This window comes from Capra hircus, chromosome 11, assembly GCF_001704415.2.
Source record: "Capra hircus breed San Clemente chromosome 11, ASM170441v1, whole genome shotgun sequence".
Classification (NCBI taxonomy): Eukaryota; Metazoa; Chordata; class Mammalia; order Artiodactyla; family Bovidae; genus Capra; species Capra hircus.
In genome coordinates this window covers 104,537,582-104,562,234 of record NC_030818.1, presented here as the reverse complement: position 1 = coordinate 104,562,234, position 24,653 = coordinate 104,537,582, and the positions used below count along the sequence as shown (strand labels likewise).

At 65.6% G+C, this 24,653-nt stretch overlaps 1 protein-coding gene and 1 pseudogene across 1 annotated transcript; one reads left to right on the top strand and one right to left on the bottom strand.

Annotated features, from left to right (window-relative positions):
- RABL6 (RAB, member RAS oncogene family-like 6) lies at positions 249-19,053 on the top strand (the record flags this gene model as incomplete). Its single annotated transcript, XM_018056183.1, is given in 15 exon segments — positions 249-618; positions 7,604-7,738; positions 9,095-9,142; positions 9,447-9,499; positions 10,325-10,416; positions 12,149-12,289; positions 12,784-12,889; positions 13,954-14,057; positions 15,669-15,961; positions 16,235-16,385; positions 16,952-17,167; positions 17,262-17,496; positions 17,829-18,000; positions 18,567-18,625; positions 18,700-19,053. Coding segments are annotated over 15 exon segments (2,130 nt in total). The 5' UTR covers positions 249-488.
- Positions 19,880-23,850, bottom strand: LOC108637098 (annotated as a pseudogene).

The window sequence follows — 24,653 nt, the reverse complement described above, 5'->3', positions numbered from 1 at the left end:
GGATCCGGACTGAGCTGAAATCCGGGGGACAAACTCGTAAGGCGGGACTGCAGAGTCTGAGGCCCTTTGCCTGCACCGCGCCGCCCTCCCGTAACCCTCGCGGTGCCCGGTACCCGCGCGCCCCGCGCCCGCAGCATTCTGCGCATCCGCACCTCGCGAGCCGCACTCCCGTGGCCCTCGCGGCGCCCCGTAGCCGCACGCCCCGCGCCCGCAACGCTCTACGCACGCGCGCTGCATTCCCGTGGCCCTCGCGGCGCCCCGTAGTGCGCGCCCCGCCGAGCCGGCGCCAAGATGGCGGCGCTGACGAGCACAGAGCGGCCGCGCCGGGGGCCGTGGGGGCCGGAGCGGAGCCTCCGCAGCTGAGCCCCCGAGCTGCCCTGCAGGCCGGCGTCCGCCCGCCGGAACCCGGGACATGGTGCGACTAGCGCCGCGCCGCCGCCGCCGCTGAGCTCGCGGGCCGTACCGGGCTCGGACGTGGGAGCAGGAAGATGTTCTCCGCGCTCAAGAAGCTGGTGGGGTCGGAGCAGGCCCCGGGCCGCGACAGGAACATCCCGGCCGGGCTGCAGTCCATGAACCAGGCGCTGCAGAGGCGCTTCGCCAAGGGGGTGCAGTACAACAGTGAGTGCGGCCCGGCGCGGGGGCGCCTGCGGGGCGTGTGCGGGGGGCCCGGCCGCGCCGCCCGGGGCTCGCCGAAGCCGGGTGCCGCCCGGCCCGGGGAGCGCTCGGGCACTCGCCGCGCCCCGAGGGCCGTGCGCTCTGCGTTCCGGCGAGCCGAGCCCTTGCCCGTGCCTGCGCGGATGGCGGGGGCGCCGGGGCGCTCGCTTGGGGTCGGGAGGTGATGCGGCCCGCCGAGGAGGGCCCAGAGCAGCGCAGGACCGGGCGCCGGGGCCTCGCCCGCGGCTCCGCCGTCTGGCCTGTGGGTCACCCAGGAAGGCTGGCCCGGGGGGGACCGGCGTGCGTCCCGTGTGCACGGCGCGGTTGGTGCAGGCGGCCCCTGGCGCGTCTGCGGCACCCTGGCTGGCCCAGGCGACCCCGTCTGAGAGGAGTTCTTACGTAACGCGGGCGAGTCTGTGGTCTGTGACCGGGTCTTAAAGGGGTGGCGGGCTCTGCGCCCGCGAGCCGTGTGGCCACCCGCAGGAGGACGGAGCGGGGGATTCCGCTGGCCTGCTAGTTTGACCTACGGGGTTTTTGTTTGTAGACTTGGTATTCGGTTTGAAGAGAGAATGTCAGCTGCGCCGCTCGTTCTTGCTCCCCTTTTTTAAAAAAGAAGCATTTGTAAGAGATATATTTAGAAGGGCTCCAGAAGGAACAGACTCTTGTTACTGCGGAGACTTCTCTTCTCCTGTGGGAAGGAGTTACTTACCCGATGGCCTGAAAGCCCAGATCGTTTCCAGTCCTCAGCTATAAATTATGTAAAACTGTTTAGCTCCTAGACGCTGACTGCCCTCTTGACCTCTTTAAAGTTTTTCCATCTTGCTGGCTTTTCGGTAGCGGTATTTGAAGTTGTTTGTTTGTTTGTTTTAATGTGTTCTCTGCTTCTAAATCTTTCCCTCTTAAGTATTTCTGCATATCGCTACAAGATACGGGACATTCCCCCATTTCCGACTTTCAGGGGAGCCTGCCAGTCTCTGTGATGACCCCTGTATTTCAGCTAACAATGTGCCATATTAAGAAACCGATTGGAAAGACTTTGAATTTAAAACAGGAATCGTTTTGCATGTATTCTACCCAATTTTGTGTGGGATTCTCTCACATTCCCAGAAGAGAATAGTAAATCAAAATACTCCTTTTCAGGGACTTCCCTGGTGGTTCAGTAGATTAAGCTTCCACCTTCCAGTGTGGGGGACACAAGCTCGACCCCTGGTCGGGGAACTCAGATCCCACACGCCCAGGAGCAGCTAAGCCCACGGCCACCACCAGTGAGCCCCCACACCCCAGCCAGAGAGAGGCCTGTGCCACAGAGACAGCCTATGGGCCACAGTTAGGACCGACACAGCCAAAAGTAAATAAATGCTTGTTTAAGAAACACCTCATTTTCACGTCTTATAATTCACATTTGGTTCCTGTTATTTAATTTTATTCAGTTCAGTTCAGTTGCTCAGTCGTGTCCGACTCTTTGCAACCCCATGGACTCCCGCACGCCAGGCCTCCCTGTCCATCACCAACTCCTGGAGTTTACTCAGACTCATGTCCATTGAGTCAGTGATGCCATCCAACCATCTCATCCTCTGTCGTCCCCTTCTCCTCCCGCCTTCAATCTTTCCCAGCATCAGGGTCTTTTCAAATAAACAGGGTCTTTTCTCTTCGCATCAGGTGGCCAAAGTATTGGAGCTTCAGCTTCAACATCAATCCTTCCAATGAATATTCAGGACTGATCTCCTTTAGGATGGACTGGTTGGATCTCCTTGCAGTCCAAGGGACTCTCAAGAGTCTTCTCCAACACCACAGTTCAAAAGCATCAATTCTTCGGCGCTCAGCTTTCTTTATAGTCCAACTCTCACATCCGTACATGACCACTGGAAAAACCATAGCCTTGACTAGACGGACCTTTATTAACAAAGTAATGTCTCTGCTTAATTTGATTAGTTATGGTATTATTTGTTAAAACTTAATCTTACTCCTTTGGAAACTGGCCTGGAAAGTGTTCACCTGAAAAGCCCTCCCTGGTGGACATGCCCCCTGGTTGGGGTTGGGGGGTGAGTCAGAAGCAGAAAGGACACTGGCGTCCTTCCAGAGAAGAGCCCGCACTTCAGGTATTGGGGGGTGCGTGGCAGCGGATTCTGATGTGGAGCAAAATGAGTGAAATGTAGAGCGGTTGAGAGAAACCGAGCCCTGTGCCCGTGTGGCCTTCCAGGCTGATGCTGCCCCTGTCGTGGGCCAGTACGCACTTTTCAAACTTTTTTTTATTTCCCTTATTAGTCAGCAGAAAAGAACATTTCTAGTATGTATTTTCCGAAACATCTTACTTAAGGAAGCACACCGGCCATATGATAACTACGGACTCAGGATTTTTATGGGTAAGGAGCTCTTATAGAACTTTGTTCTCGTGTAGCAGATAAGTCGTTTCATGCAGATTGCTGCGATGGTGAGGAGTGACTTAGATGCACAGTCCCAGCATACACATCACATTTAGAATCGAAGCCCAGGTGAGACACGGGACGGTATCTGCGGGTCAGAAGCCATTTGCGTGTGAAGTGGCAGGGTGCTCCCTGAGCTGTCCGCCCTTTCTGCCCCTGGCGGGCCCGGGCGGTCAGCTGTGCTTGGTGGGGTGAGGGTACACTGGCCTTGTGGGTCCTGCGCCCTCGCTTGGGGCTGCATTCAGAGTCCTGGCCAGTCAGATTTCAGTGCTAGAACTCAAGAACGCTTTGACGGGTTGGTCACTGGATGAGAGAGCGTTTCCTTTCGGAAATAAGCAGCTGCGTCTGGCAGACTGTCGGGCCTGCCCTAGCAGGGCTGACCCGCAGGTCCCTGAGCATTCGCTGCCTGTGGCGTTCGCACGCCTCCCTTCCTAGGTTTTCCTTCCCTGGCATTCATCTGCTTAGCAGATACTTGTCGAGCGTTCATCAGTGAAAACCCAGACCGCAGTCTCTGCATTTCGGGGCTTACCTTTCAGGGCGGAGTGGAAGGCAGGCAGCGGGCACAAGACGCGCTGAGGAATTAAGCACGTGGGACTGGCTGAGACTGTTAGGCGGAAGGTTAGCGCCGGCCCCACGGAGGAGGGCTGAGGGCGGGTCACAGTGCGGTGAGGTCCGGAGAGAAGCGTGGGGCCAAGGCCTTCGCGCCATCCCCCATCCCAGGGGCTCCGCGAAGAGAGACCCTGGAGGCTGTGTTGGGAGGCGCTGCCGGAAGGAGGGGCCGGCTGTCCAGCGACCCCTGCTGGCGGCACCACCGAAGGGCACCGTCGGGTTCCAGTCCTGCCTCCTGCAGAGGAACGCGTCGTTCCCATCCAGGGAAAACCGAAGCTTTCTTTTCTATTTTGGAAAAAAGGTTCCCTGTTTCGCTTGCAGTGTGTGGCAGTCTGAGTAAGCTACTGCAGAATCAGGGAGTAGAAGAGACTGCGGCCCTTCGCCGATCCTGTCTGCAGCGCTCTTCCCTTAGAATAGAAGGGACAGGCGGAAATGCCGCTGCTCTGCTCAGGGAGACGCCCGCGCGCTTCTCAGGCGAGCGCTTCTTGCCGCTTCGGGTGAAGCTTGATTAAAGGTTTTCCAGTGAGTCACTTGATTTATTTGAGTGATGTCTAAGTTTCTAAGATTGATTTGACTTTTTTACTTAGAAGTAGAGATCAGTTACTTTTTTTAACCAGATGAAACCAGATCTGTTTGTTTATTTCTGGTATTATACACTTTCTTCTAATTAGCTTTGAAGAATAGATTTCAAATTTTAAAAGGATTTCAGTTGGAGAGAAAATTAAGGCTTTTCATTCTCAGAATAGAAAACAAATATATGTTAAAGTTGTTCAGTTCAGTTGCTCAGTTGTGTCCGACTCTGCGACCCCATGGACTACAGCATGCCAGGCCTCCCTGTCCATCACCAACTCCTGGAGTTTACCCAAACTCGTGTCCGTTGAGTCAGTGATGCCATCCAACCATCTATCCTCCGTTGTCCCCTTCTCTTCCTGCCTTCAATCTTTCCCAGCATCAGGGTCTTTTCAAATGAGTTAGCTCTTCACATCAGGTGGCCAAAGTACTGGAGTTTCAGCTTCAACATCAGTCCTTCCAATGAATACACAGGACTGATCTCCTTTAGGATGGACTGGTTGCATCTCCTTGCACTCCAAGGGACTCTCAGCAGTCTTCTCCAACACCACAGTTCAAAAGCATCAATTCTTCAGCTCTCAGCCTTCTTTATAGTCCAACTCTCACATCCATACATGACTACTGGAAAAACCATAGGTTTGACTAGTGGACCTTTGTCGGCAAAGTAATGTGTCTGCTTTTTAATGCGCTGTCTAGGTTGGTCATAGCTTTTCTTCCAAGGAGCAAGCATCTTTTAATTTCATGGCTGCAGTCGCCATCTGCAGTGATTCTGGAGCCCCCCAAAATAAATTCTGTCACTGTTTCCACTGTTTGCCACGAAGTGATGGGACCGGAAACATATCAAAGAAGGAAATGGTTGTAAGATTATATCAAGAATCAGAACAGAAAGGTTGTGTTTGAAAAAAACACAAAGAGACCCTCCAGAAAAGAAACAGCACGGTCAGTAAAACAAGAAGCCGGCCGACAGGTGACGCAGCGTAATATCCCAACTGAAGATGGAGCTTGCACTGACGGGGAGATGCAGGCTCAGAATGGGGCCGGGCCTGCACACGTGTGATTGGAGGCTCAGAAGGAAAGAGCAGGTGGAGAGGCGGCCACTGGAGAAATGCAGGCCAGGCTTTCCTGCAGCTCACAGAGCACGCGGAACGCCGAGAAGCCTGAGGCTGGGGCATTCGCACCCCATAGCTGGACGCATCGTGGAAATCTCAGGGCAGCGAAAGTGAAGAGGGAGAGAGCAAACAGAGTGCCTTCAGAAGGACAGCTGAGAGCCTGACCGCACGCTGGCAGTGACGGCTCTGAGGGGAAGCCCCGCTGGCCTAGAAATGCACCCGATCAGCCCTCCTATCTGCGGGTGCCAGGCTGTGCCAAGGCTCCTACCAAGATGAATCCTGGGCTGTGCGCTCCAGGCAGCGAGCTCGGGAGGTGCGGGAGGTCTGCAGGGCACAGAGATGGTGAACAGGCCCCACGGCTGCCATGGGGGGCACAGGAGAAGAGGCCGGAACGCTCGCAGCCAGCACACAACCCCGAGCCAACCAGTGGCGAGTGACGTCTGAGTGGGAGCCAAGGACACTGGCTTCAGACTTACTGTGACAAAGGTGTGTGTCAGAGATTTAAGAACAGAAATAAATTGCGAATCTTCCAAGTAAATACCAGGCAAAAACAGGAATCTAAAAAACCTTGCCCATCATGAAAAGGCAGAAAAAAGGGGGGGGAACCTCTGCAGGGACTGGGGACTGTCAGCCACCAGGGAAGGCGAGCCTGCAGACTCAGCAGCGAAGGGAGACGGGCGTGCTTTCCTTACGGCGGGACGCGCGCGAGAGACGCCCAGCTCACGGCGGCACAGAGAGGCCGGAAGCGGGGATGCGGGACCCAGCGGCGGGACGCACGAGAGAGACGCCCAGCTCACGGCGGCACAGAGAGGCCGGAAGCGGGCATGTGGGACCGAGCAGTGGGTAGGCATCGGCCACAGGGAAGCTGAGCCGTGGCGTCCCTTGTGCTGGAGCCGTGGGCGCTGAGACTGGGTGCAGGGCCCACAACCGGCCCGGCGGGTGGAAGACCCGGTGGCACAGCAGGCGCCTGCACCCAGCCTCCCAAACCCAGGCGCGTCCCTAACCCCGGTGGTCCCCACAGACACCTGGGAGTGTGTGCCATAAAGACCATGTCTGTGGCCACAGTGAACAGAGCTGGTTAGGGACAACAACAAGCACAGCTCTGAGGGGAATCGTGACAACATCTCTAAGTAATCTACGCGCTGAAGAAGCATTTGTAATGCCCTGATAACGAATGTCCCACATACTTGGGGTGGTCATCGACCTGAGAATACAACCTAAACCCAGGAAAAAGAGCAGGATGAACCCCAAGTGAAAGGAAGTAAGTGACAAGGGAAAACAGAAGCAAGTGATTTTTAAGAAGAACCAACAGAGGCGTCCAGCCAACCAGACAGGCTGTGTGCCCGTGACTGGCCAAGTTGATGAACCCCTGGCAAGATTAGTTAAAAAGACAAGACCAGCATCATGAAGGATAGAGTCCACAGCTGCAGCCACGCAGTCCTGGAACAAAACATGCTACAGTGACTTCGTTGGAAACTTAGAAGACAGCCCCCTAGAGAATGACTGGGCGAGAAACATGGCGTCTGTGTCCCCAGGCCCAGCCCTGCTGGGCGCTCGGAGCTGGCCGGGGAGACGCGGCCCCGGCCCGGCCTGTGGCCTCCAGAGCACCTCCCTGCAGGCTGCCCAGCTTCCCCCCGCAGAGGCCAGCCGCCCACCCAAGGCCATCAGCTCCACCCCGACCCGCTGGTTCTGCCGAGCTCCTCAGCTCTCTGGAATACTCTTAGGCCGAGCCCCTGCCTTCTCTGCTGGTGGCAGGAAGCCCACTCCTCTGTGGCACCTTGGGACCTTGCCCCCCTCCCCACCTTGTCCCCAGCCCGCCCTGTTCTCCTGGGCATGTGCGTGAGCATGCCTCTCCTAAATAGTGGCTGGGCAGCAAAGTAGAATCCAGGCTTCCTGCCATCACCCACGTGTGGTCGTGAGGAGCCCTGGGTCCTGCGCCAGGGCTGCGGGAAAGCGGGTTAAGGGCAGCCATGGGACACGCGGGGCTGCAGAGGTGAGCGCCCGGCCCTGCCTGTTCCAGAGGCTGCCTTCCTGAGTGCAGACTCCCGGGTGTCAGTCAGCTGCCCTGGGGGCCTGGGGCGGAGCAGGGCTGCCCGCTCTCCAGCCAGTGCCCGCTGCCTCTGCCCCGGGTTCCCTGCTCGCGGGCACGCAGGCGTGCGTGTGCGGCAGGTGTGCGTGGATGCTTGCGGGGGAGCGAGTTTGCCTTGCTCTGACTGCCTGACCTGTGCTCTCTCCCAGTGAAGATCGTGATCCGCGGGGACAGGAACACGGGCAAGACGGCGCTGTGGCACCGCCTGCAGGGCAAGAAGTTCGTGGAGGAGTACATCCCCACACAGGAGATCCAGGTCACCAGCATCCACTGGAGCTACAAAGGTGGGGCGCGGCCTGCGGGGGGCTCCCCTGTGGCCCCCCAGCCTGGGGCCGGGTGGGTGTGGCCTGCAGGGGAGGGGAGCCTCTCCTCCTGTGACCACCCCCCAGCCTGGTGTCAGGCAGGCTCGGCCTGTGGGGAAGGAGTCGGCTCCCCTGTGGCCCCCACCAGCCTGGGGCCTGGTGGGTGTGGCCTGCCAGGAGGAGGGGGACTCTCCTCCTGTGACCACCCCCCAGCCTGGTGTCAGGCAGGCTCGGCCTGTGGGGAAGGAGGGGGCTATCCTATGACCCCCCAGTCTGGGGTTGGGCAGGCGCAGCCTGCAGGGAGGGGGGACTCTCCCGTCCCCCCCGCCTGGAGTCAGCCCTGGGACGCCACACGTGTTGCTTTGGGGTCGCCCTTAAGTCCCCGCGCCTGCAGGAGACTCGTCCACGTGGGAATGAGTGCCAGAGGCTGGACCCTGGCCGTCGGTGCAGACCGGCCAGGCCGGGTCGGGCCGGTTCCAGCCGCGGCTTACACTGGCCTCGGCACGCAGGCTCCTCAGTCCTTGCTTGGGAAGCCCCATCCCCCGCAGGGTCCCGGGAGGGGTTTGCTGGAAGGATCACCTGGTGGGCAGAGCACCCCTTGTGGCCACCCGGGCATGACCAGGATGGCGGGTCCCCTGCCCTTGTGGGGGTCGGTGACTGCTGGGACCCTGTGGGGAGGCAGGGGAGCTGCTCTGCGTGCTCAGGAATCATGACAGTGAAAGGCCTTTGAGCCGTTTTAAACATTTCCTGTCATCGAAAAACCAGGTCCCATGAGCCCGCAGCAGGACACCCTGGCCTTGGCAGGCCTTCCGCCCCCCTCCCGGCGCCCGCCAGGCACCGTCTGGGCGGCCTTGCAGGCTCAGTGTCACCCTGCTGCACCAGGCCCCACCCCCAGGGTGCCTCTTCTCGGCTCAGGGTGAAGCTCTGTCCCTCCTCTGGGTGGCATGCGTGTCTCTCCCCTTTCCCCACAGGATCCTGGGGAGGTGGGTAGCCCCCCGACCGCCTGGGGACGTGCCCCAGACCTCACCCCAGACTGGCGACCCCTCGACACCGCTGCCAAAGAGCAGCTGTGGAGTCACTGGGATCAGGCCCTCCCGCAGCAGCCGGGGGCGCAGGGCACTGGCTGGGCGCAAGCCTGCCCCAGAGGCACCTTTAGGATCCAGGGTTCTGTCACCTGAGCACACGTCCAGATTGCTCCCCGCCTTCCAGGAAGGAGCCCTGTGCAGGAGCCCTGGGGGCAGTGCCCGGGGGGCTGTGGCGTCTGCACGGCCTGGAGGCCCGACTTTGAAGCCGCAGGTCCACTCTGGGTGCTGATCCTGCTGTTCTCCCCTGTTTCAGCCACTGATGACATCGTGAAAGTTGAAGTCTGGGATGTAGTTGACAAAGGTGAGTCGTGTCCGACGGGAGCCTGCTTTTTCTCTTCCGGGCTCTCTCCACCCTGTAGCTGTCTGAGTGGCCCCTCTGCTGCCCCCTCGACCCAGCTCCCGGGCAGGCTCGCTGCTGGCTCCAGGAGCAGGCTGGCTGGCCGGAGGCCGGGCTCCGTGCCGGCTGTGATGTCGGGCGCCGTGGCCTCTGCTGCCCGTGGGTGCGAGGCCCCTGCTGGGGGGTGGGACACAGGGAGAGGCCGCCCTGCTCGCACCGTCCTCAGGCGCAGCGCCTCGAGCCGTGACTGTGTCCATCTGTCCTTAAGGAAAATGCAAGAAGCGAGGTGACGGGCTGAAGATGGAGAATGACCCCCAGGAGGTGAGCTCGTCCATTCCGCACGGCCCCGCCTTCACGTGGTGGTCGTGAGCAGGCATCTGCGCTTTAGCCCCTCTGCCCGCCCGGCCCGGCCCTCCCGAGGACTGCCTCTGCCGGCGCTGGAGGGATGCCGTGGCCACCCACGTGCAGCCTGGGGTCGCGTGGGGTGGCGGACCAACCCGAGCTGCTGCTCACGTCTGTGACCCCTGCCACACCCACTTGGGGCTGCAGTGGCCTGGGAGGTGTTCAGGTGGAGAGCTCACATTTCACTCCTGGCACAGAGGCCCGGGCCCGTAAAGGCACAGGCGCGCCGCGGGTGTAGCCGGGCACATGTGGGCCGCCTGTGGCTCCACGAGGACCCCCCGCGACTGGCAGTGCTCCTGACCTGACGGTCTCTGCTAGCTTCGAGGACCTTCTGTTCACGGCCTCCTGTCTGACAGCGGGCCGGAAGGTTCCGTGAGCTCCAGCCCAGGTCCCTGACCTTCATGGGCACGTTGTTGTACCGCCCCAGCACCACAAGCTTCCCTGGTGTGAGTTGTGGAAGGTGCTCTGGGTCTGCGTCCTCAGGCCTGGGACGCACTTCAGCTCACGAGGCCCCGCGGCGGCACCTGTGAGCCCGGCGCATAGGACCCTGCCAGCAGGCAGCGCACGCACCCTCGTCTAAGTGCAGGCTCCGTGTGGCTGCACCAGTTAGCCTTGCGTTGACTTTTTTTCCCCAGAAAACAAAAACAGCGGATGTCTTTTCAGTTTAAAAGACACATTCAGCCCTCGCCAGGAGGTGGCACATGGGTCATGGCCCGTCTCTGAGGTTTGGTTCCCCGTCTGCAGGCGGAGTCCGAGATGGCCCTGGACGCGGAGTTCCTGGATGTGTACAAGAACTGCAACGGGGTGGTCATGATGTTTGACATCACCAAGCAGTGGTGAGGACGCTGGCCTGCGAGGGCATTGTGACGCCCAGCGCTGCTCCAGGGCCAGCCTGGGCTGGGAGCGCCGCCGGCCTGGGGGCCTCGGCACTCGAGAGTCTGGAAGTGGGCCGGGTGGCGTGCTCATGTCCGCACCGGACGGCAGGCCAGGGTCGGGGAGGCACACGCCCCCCCAGCTGTGCAGCCCCTGCTGAAGACACCGTCTCAGATGCACAGCTTTGAGCGGTCGTTTGTGTTGGAGTCCCCAGATCCCACGTTCCTGGGCTCGCTTGGGGGGGCCACACCGCTGTGGCTCATCACAACCGAGGCTCAGGAGCAAGATGAGCAAAGAGGGACGTGCAGAGGTGTGGGCACCCTCCGCCTGCCCCAAGGGTCGTGTCCCTGTGGGTTCTTGTAGGAGGGGCCTCGCCCCTTGGCTCTGAGCTGTGACAGCATCACCCGTGGGGGCGGCCCAGCGCCAGGCCCTCCCGACGCCCAGCACCCCTGCTCTGGGGGGAGGCTGGTGGCCGACAGGAGCGTCCTCCCCGTGTGACTCGGGCTGGCCTTGCCAGAGGCCTTTCCAGGCTGGTGGCCTCGAGTCTGCACGCTGCCCGGAGAGGAGACGAGGGGGAGCTTCGGTGGCTGCCCAGCTGGGGACGCTCAGAGCAGCCCGGCCTTCCCCGCAGCTGCCGCTGAGACCTGCCAGGACATGGCCCCTCCCAGTGTGGGTGCTCCTTTACCATGGGCCCCCCGCATCACGGCTGGACAGTCTCCCAGGCTTCACCCGCTCACCCCGGGGTGCCTGTCAGTGACTTGGGTGCCTGGCGTCCAACACATTCCAACCTCGGCCAGCGCTCTAGGGACCCGGCCTCCCACCTGCAGGGACAGACAGCTCAATGCCCACGGAGGATGGGGCACCAGTCCACATGTCTGCAGCCTCCAGTGGCGGCAGGGCGCTCAGCAGGAGGGGGAGCTGCGTGCCTGGGGCTCGAGGCCGGACCCCCTGCAGGAGCAGCGGCTCCGCCTCTGGGCACAGCCAGGCAGGGGGCCCAGCCTGGGGCCAGGGGTGCCGTCCCATCCTGGGAGCAGCACGGCTGCTGGCACAGCCCCTCGGGCCTCGTGTGCCCCGTCACCACTGCCGAAGTGCCTGGCTGCGGCTGGATGAGCTGTGACTGGAGGCCAGGAGGTCCCCATGGGGAGCTGGGTGGGCGGGACGGACATCCCTGCACCTCAGGCTGCCGGCCGGGGAGGGGGCAGCAGGGAGGCTGAGCCCACCCAGGAGACCCGGTGCGGGTGGGAGGGTTCACGGACCCCGAGCACCAGGGAGCATGGCTCTGCTCGGCTCCCACGGCACTGGGCCTGTCCCTGTCACCAGAAGAGGGCACTGGGACACGCCAGCGTTCCCAGTCAGGAGGCTCTGCGCACAGAGCATGCACACAGCGGCCAGAGGTGGCGTGCCCCTGGTCAGAGCGCCCTGGATCTGGGCGGGGGCGCACCTCCTTGCTCATCACTCAGGAGACAGGAGCGCGGGCCCCATGCCAGGACAGCCAGGGCCCCCGCCCCCACCGGAAGCAGCCCAGGCACGTGGTGCCAGCAGGGGGTGTGGACGGGTCTGGGGACACGTGGGTACAGGGCGACCCCTCGGGGTGGCTTGCGGGGTGTGTGTCGTACACCCTGGGGGTCCTGTGACGCTGTGCCCCACCCTTGGGTGGAGGCTCAGGCAGGCCTCTTCCCCCCATGTGCCCCCAAGGACCTTCAACTACATCCTGCGGGAGCTGCCCAAAGTGCCAACACACGTGCCCGTGTGCGTGCTTGGGAACTACCGCGACATGGGCGAGCACCGCGTCATCCTGCCCGACGATGTGCGCGACGTCCTGGACCGCCTGGACAGGTGGGCCCACGCCTGCCCCCCGACACACCCGTGCCCCCCCACCAGGACGCTCCTGTCCACGCCCCTGGGACGCACCTGTCCCCTTGGATAGGCCTGCTGCACCGCCCCTGGCCACCCCCCCCCCCCAGCTGCAGGGCCCCTGGCCCTCCTGGAGACTGACTTGGGTAGGGTCAGGACTGAGCAGCCCCAGGGTGCGGGAGGAATGTCACCCCCGTCCCTGGGGCCAGCACGGGTCCAGTGCACAGAGAGGCCCTGCAGGGCCAGACGGCCCCAGCGGCTGGTCTGGGCGTCCACCGGAGGGCGCCCTGCCGAGCATAGCCGTCTGAACCTCACGTCTCCACCTGGGACGGTGGGCCCATCAACTGCTGGCCGGCGCAGCGCCCCGGGGCACCGCCCCCAAGACGGCCTGCCCCGGGTGTGTCCTCGGCCCAGAGGGTCTGCGCCCCGCTGCCCCGGCCGCCGCAGGCTCTCCGTCTCTGCTCCCCTGTGAACAGGCCTCCAGGGTCCTCTTACTTCCGCTACGCCGAGTCCTCCATGAAGAACAGCTTCGGCCTCAAGTACCTGCACAGGTTCTTCAACATCCCCTTCCTGCAGCTTCAGGTGAGTGCTGTCGGCAGGTGCGGGGCTTGGAGCCTCCGGGGGGGTGTGCCCCAGGCTGTCTGGGGAGCTGGGCCCTCCCTCACGCGTCTGCTTGGGTCCTCCTTGGTGCCGGGGTCTGCGGCAGTGACCAGCCCTTGTGGGCGCCCCGCTGTGGGCCTGGGCACTCTGCCAACAGCTGCAGGGGCTGAGAAGCCCCCGCCCTCCCCCACCTGGCCGGCCGTCCTCCCTGGAGTCTCGCTCTCCCTTTTGTTGGGGGATGCTTTTAGATTAATAGGAAAGGCAGAGGGTTTCTGTGCCCTGGCTCAGCTCGCCCCCACCCTGCCCCAGCGGTAGCCCCACACGTCGCAGTCACAGCTCTGCAGGCTGCAATGGCCCTTCAGATGTGTCTGCCTCAGTGTCTGGTCTTAGATAAGTGATCGGCTTTCAAGGCGAGACCCGGGAGGTGACAGCCCTGCTCGTTCCATCCCTGGGGTGCTGGCCTGTGGCTCTTGCCGCCACAGAGGCCCCTCGCTTCCTCTGAAAGGGTGCAGAGCTCACCATTGAGAGTGGCCATCTTTCCTCCCCTCTCGCCTTCTGAAGAGACGAGGCCCCTGAAGGCCTGGATGCGGGCACTCGCCCTTCACCTGCCCTTTCCGTGGGGACCCTGGGGGTTGATCTGCGTCACCTTAGGGGTGCCTTGAGCTTCCTGTCAGAGCGCAGCGTGCACGGAGTCGCAAGGAAACACCCCCAGCGTGGACTGAAGGGCGGCGGCGGGCGGAGCGGAAGGTGGGAGCCGCCCTGCCGCGGAGCACTGGGCTGGCAGGAAGCGCGTGTCTCAGCAAGTGCCGGAGCTTCTCGAACCTCAGGGCACCTGTGTGAACGGGGTGCTATCTCGGGTGCTTCGCGCACGTCGCGACCTCTGCCCCTCGAGCCTCACGGAGCCACCGAGGCACCTCACCGGCCCCTGGGCACGGCCCTGCGGGCTCCCGGCTCCGCGGCGGCCTTGTCCATCGGGGGCCGCCAGGCCGAGGGGCAGTGGATCATCCCGGGCAGCCCCGACTCAGCCTCCCGCTTCCTGTCTGCAGAGGGAGACGCTGCTGCGGCAGCTGGAGACGAACCAGCTGGACATCGACGCCACGCTGGAGGAGCTGTCCGTGCAGCAGGAGACCGAGGACCAGAACTACGGCATGTGCGTGCGGCGGCCGCGCGCGCTCAGGCCCGGGCGGGCTCTGCGGGGGCGCGCTCAGGCCCGGGCGGGCTCTGCGGGGGCGCGCGCCAGACCAGGCCCCGATCCAGCCCGGCTCTGTGCCTGGCTGGTGGCATGTGCGCGCCACCCGCCACGTAGGCGTGTCTGCACGAGGAGCCTGCTGCTCAGAGAAACCGAGTCACGTCAGCTCTGAGGTGGTACAGGCCTTGGGGCCTTGCTGTAGTCAGGCCTCAGCCCTTCCTGGGAAGCAGACGAGACAATGGCTCTTCTCCAGCCTCCCTGGGATGGGAGGTCGGGCACAGGGGCTCTGCCGCCCCGCCCACTGAGCACTTCCAGCTGGGCCTGCCTCGCTGGGTGTGATGGGCGCATGGAGTGTACGCCTATCTCGGGGGTGAGGGCGGGGGCGGGGGTATTCAGGCCTGGTGCAGCTGTGGGCACCGGCTGCCTGGCCCCCACTGCCTCTGTCCAGACCGGCCGAGCTGCTGGCCACCTGGTGTGCAGCCTGAGGCGCCGCTGACTGGCCCCGGGTCCACCCCAGGCCCCTGCACGCCCAGCGGCCCTGTTTGTCAGCCGAGGCCCCGTCCCCGTTTCGATGTTGGTGTTCCTGGGTGACACCTGTGGAGGCAGCTCCTTGCCCCTGGGAGGGTGCAGGAGGGAAACCCAAACCTCCTGGCCCCTGATAGCAGAAGGTGTTGTCTGAGCGAGTCCAGTGGGATGGGTGACCCGTGGGGAGCCGGCCTGGCAGGCACTCCTCTGACCCGCGACAGGGTGGGTCGTGGGCGCCCAGAGCGCCTGGCAGTGCTGTTTGCCGAGGGTCAGGTTAGCTCCTGGGGTGCGTCTCTCTGGGGAAGGCCTGGCCCCCAATTCCCCCTAACCCGTGTCCTGCGCTCTGCTGGGTATTCGGGGGGTGGGGCAGCCGCTGTCCCTCGGGCGGGATCCTTGTCTCCTTGGCCCCCCAGGGCCTCAGGGAGGGACTTTGGGGCCTCCCTGGAAGCAGATCCAGCTATTGGCTCTGACACGGTGAGGGGGCGGCAAGGCTCATCAGGGCGGGGTGTTTCCACCCACCGTCAGGCTGGCCTTGCAGCGGACGCCCGCCCCGCCCCGCCCCCCAAGGCTGACCAGCTCCTGCCAGGTCCCCAACCGAACGTGGGCACCAGGTTCTCTGGGAAGGTGGCAGCTGGAGCCCCCCCATGGTGCCCACCTCCCACCAGCCCCTAGGACGGTCCCTGGAGAAGGCGGCACCCTGGGGGCTCAGCAGTGGTGTCCCTGTGACCTGCCCTGAGCTGCTGGAGGATCTCCAAGGTTGGGGGCAGACCCCACCCCAGCCCCTGCCAAGACGAGTCTCCACATGCCAGCCTAGAGGCAGGGACGCTGGCTCTCCCTTGTACACCTTCTGTTTAAAACTCGTCCCCCCAGAGGAAGGCCCTGCTCAAGCTTCTGTGCCACTGGCGTCCTCAGCCAGGGGGAGGTGGTGCCCAGGACCCCGTGTGCCCACACGGGGCGGGCGGAGCACTCACACACGGGGCGGGCCACGTCAGGGCAGGCGGTGTGCTCACACGGGGCGGGCAGCGCTCACATGGCCCGTTCCCGCAGCTTTCTGGAGATGATGGAGGCGCGCAGCCGTGGCCACGCGTCCCCGCTGACCACCAGCGGGCAGAGCCCGTCCTCCGGCTCCCAGTCCCCTGTGGTGCCTCCGAGCATAGTGTCCACCGGGAGCTCCAGCCCCAGCACGCCCCAGCCGGCTCTGCAGCCGCCCTTCCAGGCCCCCCCGGCACCCCCCGCCCCCGCTGAAGCCCCGCCCCGCCAGCCGCACCTCCCCGACGCCAGCATCATCGCTCGGCTGTTCGGGGCCTCGCCTGCAACAGAGGTGGCCCCCCCACCCCCAGGTAGGCCCCACCCCCTGGGACAACCACCCCCAGGTAGGCCCCACCTTCACCTTCAGGGACGACCTCAACCCCAGGGAGGACCTCACCCCAGGGGAGGCCCGGAGGCAGGCCCAGGCTTCCTGAGGGGGAGCGGCCCTGTCTGTCTCCCGGCCCTGGGAGGGACAAGGTCCCCCATCCTCCTGGGCAGGCGGCCCTGCAGCCCAGCCACACCATCCCACTCACGGCCCAGCGGGAGGGGGTCGCTGAGCACAAGCTGGCACCTGCTGTCCCCAGAGCCGGCCCCAGCTGCAGAGGTCTCCGCGAAAGTCCAGGACGTGGAGGACTTTGTTCCTGAAGACAGCCTGGACCGCAACTTCCTGGAGGACACGGCCCCCACCAAGGATGAGAAGAGACTGGGAGCCGGGGGACCCCCAGACAGCGACAGGTGAGGGCAGGGCCCGGAGGCAACGGGCAGCCGGGGTCATCCTCAGCCTGGCCCTCTGCCCGTCAGGCGTGGACTCCGGGAACACACAACCATCTGGGCGCTGGGACAGAGCAGAGGTGCGTGGAGGAGGAAGGGAGAGCAGCTTCAGGCCACAGCCTGACTCGGTGTCGCGACTCAGCAGGCGTCCCCCTTGCCTGACCCTGGGCTGCTGCTGCTTGAGGGCACGGGCTGGGCCTGGTGGACGGAGCCCGGGGCCAAAGAGCCGTTGTGTGCTTCTCCCTGCGGGCAGGGCAGGTGCGCACGGGAGGCTTGGGCTTGTGGCCACCTGCAGCCCCTCCGCGTACTCTTCCCAGCACCCTGTCCCCTTCAGACCCACCCCCCACCCCTGCCTTTCTCACACGTGTGCCCTCCATCCCCCACAGGGCCGCCTCCAGGCTGCCGTGGCAGCCGGTGCCCCTCGGCGATGCCTACCCAGGGCGGAGCAGGCCCACAGGCCCAGGCCTGAAGGCCAGAGTGGGTGCTCTGGGCCCTCCTTGTGACCTCTGACTGCCCTGCCCTCCCTGCAGCGACGGGGAGACCCCAGCAGGGAACCCGATGGTGGCAGGCTTCCAGGACGACGTGGACCTTGAAGATAAGCCTCTCGGCAGGCCCCTGCCACTCACAGACCCCGTCGCCAGCAAGGACATCACTCTGTCCAGCGAGGAGGAGTCAGAGGAGGGGGCAGGGCACCCCAAGACCGCAGTCCTGGCCCCCCAGAAGTGCCCTGAGCCAGAGACCAGGAGGTGTGTTGGGGCGGAAGGGAAGAGGTGCAGGGGCCCCCGGGGGAGGGAAGGTGGAAGGCGGCCTCAGCTCCCTGACACTCCTCGGTGTCCCCAGGTCCTCCACAAAGGCCTCGGGGCCACCCCGGGACACGGCTCCCAGGGCGGCAGAGCCCCGCCAGCCAGGCAGCACCAAGCCCCACCCCGAGGGCCGCTCTGGCGGGCTGGAGGAGGGCACGGACAAGCCAGTGTCGTCAGAGAGCGATGCCGAGGGGCCCATTGCCGCCCAGATGCTGTCCTTCGTCATGGACGACCCGGACTTTGAGAGCGACTCAGATGCTCAGCGGAGAGCGGTGAGGGCCAGCCTTGCGCCCCCGCCCCCTGCGAGCCCAGGACAGCTGGGGGGCGGGGCGGCGGTGGGCGTGCTGCAGGAGATGTGGGGGCTCCCAGGGCACGGTCAGGCCCGTGGGGACTGCAGGGCTGCCCCACGGGGCGCCGTGTACAACAGGCCCAGCTGACCCTGCTCTGGGGACGGCTGGGGGCTGCCGTGTCACAGCTGCCACACGTGGGCCGTCACTGGGGGGGCCCCTGGCCCGGGGTAGGGGGGTGACGGTAGCCTCGGGGGGTCACATGACAGCCAGGGGGATGTAGGGGTCTGCGGCTGACCCGCCTGCTCCCTGTCCAGGGCGAGTTCCCCGTGCGAGAGGACCTCTCTGACCTGACTGATGAGGACGCTGGCCCCGTGCAGCCCCCCGCACCCCCCAAGCCCTTGGTCCCCTCCTTCAGACTGAAGGACGACTCCGACCTCTTTGGGCTGGGGCTGGAAGAGCCTGGCCGCGGGGACAGCAGTGAGCAAGGTAGCTGCGTTGGGCCCGCCCCCTCCTGCCAAGTGCCAGCTGCCCTTGCCCTCGCCCTGAACCCGGGGCTCCGGAGCAGGGGCAAGGCGGCCGCAGGCAGGCCCCCACTGGGCCCCAGCCGCGCTCTGCGTGGCCCTGCTGTTCTCTGAACACCTCCCAGCTCCCCAGGCACCTGACCTGCAGCCACACGGGAGGCCTTTGCAGGCGCAGGCGGTGGGCGGGAGCGCTTTTGGGCCGCGGTCCCGCCCTGCCTTTCTGGCCTTCTGCAGAGAGAGGGCCTGGTCTCTGGGCCCGCGGGGACCCACCGTCTCTGGCTGCCGGCTGCCGGCATCGTCCCAGTCTCTGGGCCACTGGAGCCTAGAAACCCACCTGAGGCCCCCCTCGTCCCCAGAGCAGAGGGGAAAGGAGGTCTGTCTGTGGGAGTGGCCAGGGCAGAGGCTGTGCTCACGCTGAGGACCCAGGGGCCCCGGCTCAGACGGGACCTGCCCACCCCTGGCTTAACCCAGGCTGCAGTCCCCCTGGGCCTGGCCTTGGGCCGGGGCACTGATGCCGTCTCTCCACTGCAGATAAGGAGGGCAGGCCCCCCGCGAAGGAGAAGAAAAAGAAGAAGAAAAAGGGCAGAGAGGTACCCGAACCCTGGTGTGCCCTGGGGTGGCCGCGCTCGCCCAGCCGCCCTGACGCCGCGGTGTGCCCCTGCAGGAGGAAGACAAGGCGGCAAAGAGGAGGAGCAAGCAGAAGAAGAGCCGGGAGCGGGCGGACGACAAGGGCAGGGACGAGCGGCGGCGGCGGCCCCGGGGCCCGCAGAGGACCGCCCTGGACGAGCTGGAGGCCTTCCTGGGCGGCGGCGCGCCCGGCGGCCCCCTCCGCGGAGGCGGCGACTACGAGGCGCTCTAGGCCCCGCCCCGCCCCGCGGACCTCGGGCGCCCAGTGCGCTGGGGGCTGGGCCTGCCCTGCAGGGAGGGGCGGCGGGCAGCCGGTCCCCGCGCTTCTCAGGGATGGGACAGGCCGAGGAGGCCCGTGAGGCTGTTTACAGGGGGGCTGCGTCCCCGCCGGACGTCATCAGGTCGGTTGCCGGGAGGCAGGGGAGGAGACTGCCTGTAGCCGGCTCGGGAGGAAAACTCATCATGGGGAAGTCTCGGGAGGCTGGCCTGGGCGGCGTTTTTTAAACTACGTCGCTTCCATGCTCGTGCGACAGCAGATTGGGCGTGCAGTGCGGCCGGCAAGCGAGGGCCACACGGGCCTCCGAGGCCGCGGTCGAGCATGGTTGGCAGGCTTCGCTTCAGCGCGTTGAGACCGCCAGCCGCGGACGCGCTTTTCCGAGCGCCATGCCGGCTGGGACCGCGAATTTCGAGTGAACAGGTTCAGTGATGAGCTCGTTCCCAGCGTTCGAAGGCTCGTGCCTGCCAGGCGGCGTTCGGGGGCGGCGGCGGTGCTGCAGCGCTGAATTGGGCGTGTGCACGAGGGCGCTCCCCGGCATCTCCGCAGGCTCCCATGGGGCGCCCGTGACCCGTGCTGCGCGGCGTCGCAGGTCGGTTGGTCGCGTCGTGATGATCTCTCTCGTGCTTAGTGAGCCTGTAGTTTCGTGCCTCGGGCCCTCACCCTATCAACACCGCATCTCCTCGCGGGACAGTGACGGTCGCTCGGACATGCGACTGGCGGAGCCGCTAGGCGTCCGGGCAGAGGCTGACAGTCAACGACGACAGGCGGGTCGCCCTGCCTTCCGGTACGTGCCCCGCGCATCCGCGCTTCGTGGCCCAGCAGGTCCCGAGCACGCCACGGCCCAGAGGGGTTCTCCGCGCGCGGCCTGGTGGCCGACGCGAGTGTCCCAGGGCGCGAGGCTCGCAGCTGCCAGAAGAGCTAGTGAGGCGGCTGGCGGTCGCTAGCCCGGGGTGGGACTGGTGCTCCGGTGCCGCCATGCCGGAGGCGACAGCGGCCGGGGTCCGGCGGGGGCGCCACGCTGCAGGGTGCGGTAAGGCCGCGGGCCCAGTCGCCCCCAGGCCGGGCTGCCTCGCGGGTGTGGGTAAGTCGCGTCAGGGCTTCTCGATTGCGGTACGCCGACCCGAGTCCTCAGTTTAAAACCGCGCGGGCGGCGGGGCGGGCTCCGAGCTCTCCGGGGCATAACGCGGGCCGCAGGCGGGGCCGTAGGCGGCGGGGCCTCCCGTAGTAGGAGCGGGAGGGTGGTTCCCTGGACCGGGAAGGTGCGAACTTCCCCGCGTAGTAGCCGCTCCCGCTTCTTGGACTGGGCCCTGGGGGCTCTTCGGGCAGAAAGGCCTGGGATAGTAGCCGTCGAAGGGCGGGCCAGAGCTGGCCATGAAGCCCCCAGGGCGGCCCTCGGGTTCCTCCGTGTAGAAGAACTGGGTGGGCCCCGGCGGGGTGGTAAAGGGTTCACCGTCCGGCGACCCGCGTATCCCGGGCCCAGGGAGGGCCCGTCGCAGTATAGCGCCCGGGGGTCGGTGCAGTACGAGTCACTGGGGGTGGGTGCGGAGAGGGCCACGTGGCGAGGCCCGGGCACCGTGAGGCCGTGGAGCTGCGGGGCGGCGCGGGGCCAGGCGCGGTCTCGGGGCCCGCAGGGCCGTGAGCCCCGGGCGGCGTGCTGCAGCACCGTTTCGTCCGGCTTGATGTCCAGGCGGCAGCGGACGTGGGGCGGGCCCGCGGGTGGCTCGGCTGGCCGCAGCGGTTGGCTGCAGCAAGAGGGGCGCGATGCGGCCAGGGCCGCCCCGCTGCGGCTGTAACTTGATGGGTGCAGCTCGTTGGCGAGCGCGCGCAGCGCGGGGTACGCGGGCTCCCGGCGGGGCGACGCGTCGGCCCGCGCCGTTCGCTGCGCTTCTCGCCTCGCGCGGCAGCACGGGTGTGAGGCGGGCGCGGGGCCAGGCTCGGGGGCGCGCGGGGGCGCTCTGGAGCGGGCGCGGCGCCGGGTCTCGCCGTCGCGGGATCGTGCGCGCGGCGCGGCGGGCTCCGCGGGGGGCGCCTCCGGCGGGCCCTCCATGGCCACCCCGTCCAGCGCCTCCAGGAAATCGAAGCTTCGACAGTGGCGCTTATTGAAAGGCCGCGGGCGCTGCAGGCCGGCCATGGGGCCCTCACATGCGGGGGCCTCGACACGGGCCCCGGGCCGCCACCTTGATGTCCTGGTACACGGTCGACACCGCAAATCCGGGGGTCGGTGCGGTCATCTTAAAAGAAGTCTCCAGGCGTCAGCTCACTCGCCTTCGGGGCTTTCGCCCTGAGGGGAGACGCGGGTCAGGGCGGCCCCTCTGCAGCCCAGGCCCCGCTAACCCCCAGTGCTGGCCCAGCTTACCTGGGCACGGCCCGGGAGGCAGCCAAGGCCTGCGGCCACAGGCCTGTGTTCCATGCCGGCGTCCCAGGCACCTGCAGGGGGCGCCCAGCTGTCCAGCCACTCGGGTCCTGCCCCCTCCTCCACACCATCCTTTCTCGGGCCACTTTCTGCTGGGAGGAGGTGAGTGACCAGAAAGGGGACGTCATTGCAGCAATCCCTGAGCTCTGTGCTCACCAGTGACCACTGGCAGGCTGGGGTAGACCCCTTTTCAGGGCAGGCCAGCAGTGGGGTAGGAAGAGAGTGCCCAGGACCACCCTACTGGTGCCACAGGTGGGACAACTGTGCTCATTGGGGGCCTTCACAGACTGCTTCAAGGTGCTGGCTCCTATAAAGCAGGTGATGAAGCCCCCTCCTAACGCCTGGTGCCAGAGAAACCCCCATGCTGCAGTCTGAAGCCCCTGGCCCCAGCCTTAAGCAACTGTAGCCAGCCTCCTGCAGCCCCCACCCCACAACTGGCGCGCGGCTGGACATGCAGCGGTCCTCCAGCGCTGTGTCAAGGCCAGCGCAGAGGCCCCTGTGGGCCCTGAAGTGGCCCCGTCAGGCCCAGGCGTGGCCCGGGGCTCACGGCCTTGCTGCCCTGCCCCAGTCTACATGTGCCCTAGCCACAGCTGTGCTTCTGGAGCATGCCTGGGCCCAGAGCTCTGCTTTGCAGGAACCGCCTCTGACTCTCCCCCTTTTTGGAGTGGTTGAAACCCACCAAGCTCTTTGGGGCATCATGACAAGGCCAGGAGAGCGACCCTCCATCTTTGCAGTGAGCGCACGGCAGCAGAAACCAGGCGCTGGCTGCCGGACCACGTGGGGGTGTGTGAGCTCAAGGAGGCTCAAGGCTGCCTCCAGGTCCCTGAGCGGCGCAGCAGGCCAGGAGGCCGCCAGCAGGGGAGGCAGGCGCGTGGGTGGATCGAGCCCCTGCCACCCGCAGTTCTCAGGCAGGCCCTCCCCCACAGCATCACAGGAGAGCTCCATGGAAACCTGAGGTTCCATGCCCCCCGCATGCAGGCTGAGCTGGGGTCCACCCTCTGTACCAGGCCACGTTCAGACCTTGGGCCAGCGGCTTCTCTGGGTGCCCAGTCTGGAGAGGCTAGGGGTGGGTGGGGGGGGGTGGCTCAGACAGTGGTACAGGGTCTCCACCTCCTCACAGGCTAGGGGAGCACGCTCCAAGGTGAGCTTGGAAAAGCAGCGAGCTGGGCGCTCACCTGGCAGGACCTCTGGTCTGGCTGACCCTCTGTGTCCCCAGTGTGCCAGGGCTTTCCTGCCAGCAGAGCTGCCCCCTGAGTCAGGGCCACCAGGCCATGCTTGTCCGCATCTCAGCACCCTCCCCCCACCTGTCCTGGTTTGCAGGCCCATCCCCTCCCATCCTGAAGCCAGGCCAGGACTGGGGGCTGGATGACAGGGTATGAGGCTCCGCCCCAGGGAGGTGACAGCCGGGCCTTGGCGCTGCCGCGGCCCCGAGGAGCCAGACGGCGACACCCTTCCCTTGGGGATGGGACGGTCCGCCCCCGCCGGGGTCCCAGGCCTGAGGAGCCCGGCGGGTGGCCCTCCCGGCGCGCAGCCCGGCCCAGCCCCGAGCCCCCGGGTGTGGGGACCGCTGTCCTCCAAGGCGCAGCGTCCCTGTCCTCGTGGGCGCCGACTCACGGAAGATCCGCGGGCAGCGGCCTGGACCCCTTACCTGGGCGGTGCTCCCGCACCGCGCCCGGCGATCTGCGCAGGCCCGCGCGCGCTCCGCCGTCCCCCGCGCCGCCGCGGCCCGGCACCGGCAGAAGCTTCGAGGCAGCGGCGTGAGGCTGCCGGGCCGCTCGTGCTGCCCCCGATGGCGGCCGGCGGGACTGCACTTAAAGGACCGCGCGATGGGCCGGGGACCTGCGTGGCGCGCTGGCTCCTGCTTGGGGCTGAGCTGGGTGCGCAGTGAGGGCTCTTTGCGCCCTCAAGGTACAGGCCTGGGTCCAGCGAGAAGACCTCGGGCTGAGGAGCACCTGCCCATCTTGCCGCCCCCACCTCCCGGACACCTGCTGGAGGGCAGCTGGCAGCCTGGCCGGCCTTGGAGGCAGCCCAAGTCCTGGCCGCGCTGCGGACAGCTCCCGGAATTCACGCCTGCGGCCAGCCTAGGCAGGAGCAGATGGGCAGCCCCACGCCCTGCTGGCCTTTGTGCTGCAGGCCTGTCTTCGCCAAGCTCTCCCTGGGCACGTGGGCACCCCCAAGGGCCCTGCTGCTTCCTGTCCTCCCGCTGTGCGGCCTTCCTGGGAGGACAGGCTCCTCTGCCCGCCCCTCCCCACCCCGCCCCCGTGTCCAGCGTCCAAGCAGGCAGAAGCCCCACTGCCCTGGTCAGGTGTGCACACCCTGGAACTGCAATGGTGACACCCCACCTCCAGCCCCTCACACGAGGCTGAACCAGGGAACAGTCCAGGCTGGCAGATGAGCAGGGCGCTGGTGCCTGCGGCTCCCAAAGCTGGGTCGGCCACGTCCGGCCGGTCAGCTGAGGGGGCCTTGGCCATTTCCAGGTCAGTCTGGTCTTCATGCATGGGCACTGCAAGGACAGCCAGCCTCCACACACTGGGCTACAGGCAGCCCCTATGGGTCAGTGTGGTGCCCAGCCCCAACCAGTCCTGGCTGGCCACCTGTGTCCTGGGTGTGGGCCTCTCTGGGCACCTGAATTGGGGAGAGGGCGTCCTGCCAACCAGCCCCTCTTCGGCCTTAGAAGGCACCCTGTACGCCTTTGGAAGGGACAGTTCTCGGGCAACTGGGTGGTGTAGGGCCCTGCTGACAGCCAGAGCCTGCAGGGCTGAGGTCAGTGCCAGGTGGGAGCAGGGGTGCACAGCCACCCTCAAGGGTGGGACCAGGTCTGCGGAGGGCAGCTGCGCTGGCCAGCCTGGACAGCACGGTGCAAGTGGGGCTGGGCCTGCCTGAGGCTTCCTACCCCGAGAGCAGTCACCTCGCGGGGAGAAGGGCCCCATGGCCTGTAGGCAGGGAGCTCGGGCCCCTCCTGCCCACCCACGCTGACCTGGGCAGGGCCCCTGGCAGCAGCAGCACACACAGACGCGCAGTAAAACAGGAGAGCTTTATGGTCCAAGTGGTGCGGAAGGACAGTGAGGGACACAAGTGTTGAGGGCCTCCTGCTCGGTCCGCGCATGCCCGAGCTCAGGTGCAAAGCCAGACGCCGTGCCTGGAAAGAGCCGCCCCCGCAGGGGCGCCAGCACGGCCTGGCCTCGGCGCGCAGGGGTCTCGGGGTCCGAGGCCTGCAGCGCCGGCCGAGCCACAGCGGGAACAGGGCAGCCGGCATGCAGGCCAGGTGAGCGCGTGCGGCAGGCCGGGGGCGAGCAGGGCC